Raw genomic sequence first — 2789 nt, forward strand, 5'->3', positions numbered from 1 at the left:
CTGGAGCCACAAGCAAGAACCTAACAAACACAACAACAGATTCAAGAAAGGAATTAGATCTAATACCATCTCAATTATTTAGGTGCATATAGGACTTCTGCCATGTTTTTTTACTGTAGTGTTCGTTGAGCTCAGCAAGTGTCTATGTAAAGCATGATTAGCAAACACAAGAATAGAATAGCTCCACCATAGATATTAGAGTACTCTAATTTACTTTTACTCTAATATCTATGGCTCCACTTACTAATACAAACAACGCCCACTCATAGTATAGATCACGTGACTCAAACTGATGGGAGTGATGGCTTGGTTGTTTGGCTCTAAAAGTAAGTCCTTATATCATGAACTGTCAATTATTGACGTATAGATCAACTGAATAAAAGAGCAATTCACACCACTGTATTAGTAGATGATTCACTGTATGTGTGGGCTGGTGCTCAGGAAAGTTTACCTAAAGTACATGATAGTGAAGAGAAGAGAAGGATCACCAGTAATATACAGCACTTTACTCCTTCAACTGGTCAATGGATCACTAGAGGTACTACTGGTACTCCTCCATTAGGAGTGAAACAATACTGCTGTACTGCAATAAATGATCAATTGTATTATTTTGGGGGATGGTGTGGCCATGACAGCTGCTTTCACAACAGTATTACACAACTGGATACCATTAGTTTTCAATGGAGAGAATTAGAACCAACTGATGCAACTAGACCAGTAATGATGAGAGCTGTTAGTGGAATGGTATCATTTGAACATGATGGAGTACATCATTTACTAATGATAGGAGGAATGGGATCAACACCAGCTGTACAACTACCTCATTATAAATATAATAAGTTTTCTAGTGGAAAGTGGCGAACTAATGAGCATTCAATGTATAATCTATCATCAAGTAAGATTTTATTACTGTTTGAAATTAGATCTAGGTTAATAATAATTTAGGAATATGGAATAATCCTTCAATCATTGGGCAGTGTATACCACCTGCTAACGATTTCATCATTGAAAAGATCAGCAACACTAGAGCTGTTCTGTTTGGTGGAGTAGAGACTGATGATGATGATAAGGATGCCTTTACTAACAAAATTTATATATTAGAGACCTCAATCAGCACTGTGGTATATTAAATTATGTGTACTGAATGTATGCATTACACACACTCATCATTGTTAATGGGTGTGGTTATTTTATTTTTAGTTCTGGCAGTGTATAAAGAAACCTGAAGCAATAGACCAATGGCCTGTGGGTAGATACTATCATGCAGGTGCTATTATTAGAACTGGATCAGACTGTCCTATGCTAGTGATAAGTGGTGGGTTGGATAAGAATGGTGATACATTGGATGATTGTTGGGTCTTTAACATCACTCAACATTCCTGGATAAAGGTATGTTAGATATTGTTAATAATTGATTTGTAACAGATACATGTACATGTACATGTAAATCATTAATTTATTTCTGTTAACAGTTAGATGTACCTCACTTTGTTTGTAAGAGATGGGCTCATTCTCTCTCAGTGTTCATTATGAGTCCTCATTGTGTCTGGATAATAACTGATGGAGGAGTTGTTGATATAAGACGGACATTTGTCGCTAATCCTAACATTGTTATGTTAACTGAACTAGGTCAGTGTATTAGCCACACCCACCAATGAATACTATTTATGACCTAATTACCGTATAGCAAAAAATTTTCGTGGCCCAAAATTTTTGCGGATCCATCTAAAAATCTATTTCATGACTTTAATTTTTGTGGTTTCTACTTCTTGGCCATCTTGAACCGTATTAAATTGATTTTCACGGATTTTATTTTTGTGAATTTTGAAAAAACGCGAAACCCACGAAAATTTTGGACCACGAAAATTTCTCGTTATGTGGTATAATTATTTCCTTTGACATCTTAATGTCATATTAGATCCACACCCTTTAATTAAAATTATTATTAATATTGTATTTTTTAAAATTATTATTAATATTGTATTTTAGTTACTAACAGTACAGGAGAGTGGACAGTAGGTGATACATTAGATACCAATGATATGAATAATAAAGAATACAAGAAGAAGTATCAGCAGCAACTACAGAAAGGAAGAAGAATATGGTTGGAGGAGTACCAGAAACCAAGAAAAGGAGATACAGCTGATATTGAGCAAACCATACAAGCTCTTATGAAGAGTCTTGAAGAGAAGGAGAGAGAAGCACAAGTTTTTTGTCAACAGAAGGAAAGAGAAGAAGCAGAGAAAGATCAAGAAATAAGAAGGTGTCATTATCAGCTACAAGAGAAGGATAGGGAGCTACGTCAGTCTCAAGAGGCAGTTTGTAGGTACCAGCAACAAGCACTTACTGATGATCACTGGGTTATTAATAAAGATGAGGTAATTTTGACAAAGGAGGAGTTAGGAAGAGGGTCATATGGTCTTGTTACAGTTGGTACCTTTAGGGGTTTAAGAGTAGCTGTTAAGTCACTTCATACTCTAATCATCTCAGATTACAATCAAGGTATCTTCTCCAGGGAAATGAGTATAGCATCACGAGTACGTCATCCTAACCTGGTCCAGTTTATTGGTGCAACTAAAGTGGGTAATCCTCTCATCTTGACTGAGCTGATGAGCACTAGTCTTAATCAGGAGCTTCGCAGAAACCAATTAACCAATCAACAGATTCTCAGCTTTGCTCAAGATGTAGCTTTAGGCCTCAACTACCTTCACCTTTTTAAGCCTCAGCCTATTATTCACAGAGATGTCAGCAGTCCTAATGTGTTATTAAAGCCCTGCACTGGACCTGCT

The 2789-nt window shown here is 36.2% G+C and overlaps 1 protein-coding gene and 1 long non-coding RNA gene across 2 annotated transcripts in view; one reads left to right on the forward strand and one right to left on the reverse strand.

Annotated features, from left to right (window-relative positions):
• Positions 1-273, reverse strand: LOC109588954 (uncharacterized). Its single transcript, XR_002188446.1, has 3 exons — positions 215-273; positions 67-142; positions 1-20 (listed from the first exon to the last, which is right to left on the reverse strand). It is a non-coding gene; the product is annotated as an uncharacterized LOC109588954 (long non-coding RNA).
• A 268-nt stretch (positions 274-541) lies between these two features.
• LOC109588952 (uncharacterized) overlaps positions 542-2789 on the forward strand; it is a 2915-nt gene continuing 667 nt past the window's right edge. Inside the window, exons 1-5 of the mRNA XM_020005056.1 lie at positions 542-895; positions 946-1121; positions 1201-1389; positions 1473-1629; positions 1990-2786. Coding sequence (XP_019860615.1) covers positions 721-895; positions 946-1121; positions 1201-1389; positions 1473-1629; positions 1990-2786 — 1494 coding nt within the window. The 5' untranslated portion in view covers positions 542-720. The remainder of the gene's footprint in view (positions 896-945; positions 1122-1200; positions 1390-1472; positions 1630-1989; positions 2787-2789) is intronic.

The sequence above is a fragment of the Amphimedon queenslandica genome, unplaced genomic scaffold (assembly GCF_000090795.2).
Source record: "Amphimedon queenslandica unplaced genomic scaffold, v1.1 AMPQUscaffold_11749, whole genome shotgun sequence".
NCBI classification, from domain to species: Eukaryota; Metazoa; Porifera; class Demospongiae; order Haplosclerida; family Niphatidae; genus Amphimedon; species Amphimedon queenslandica.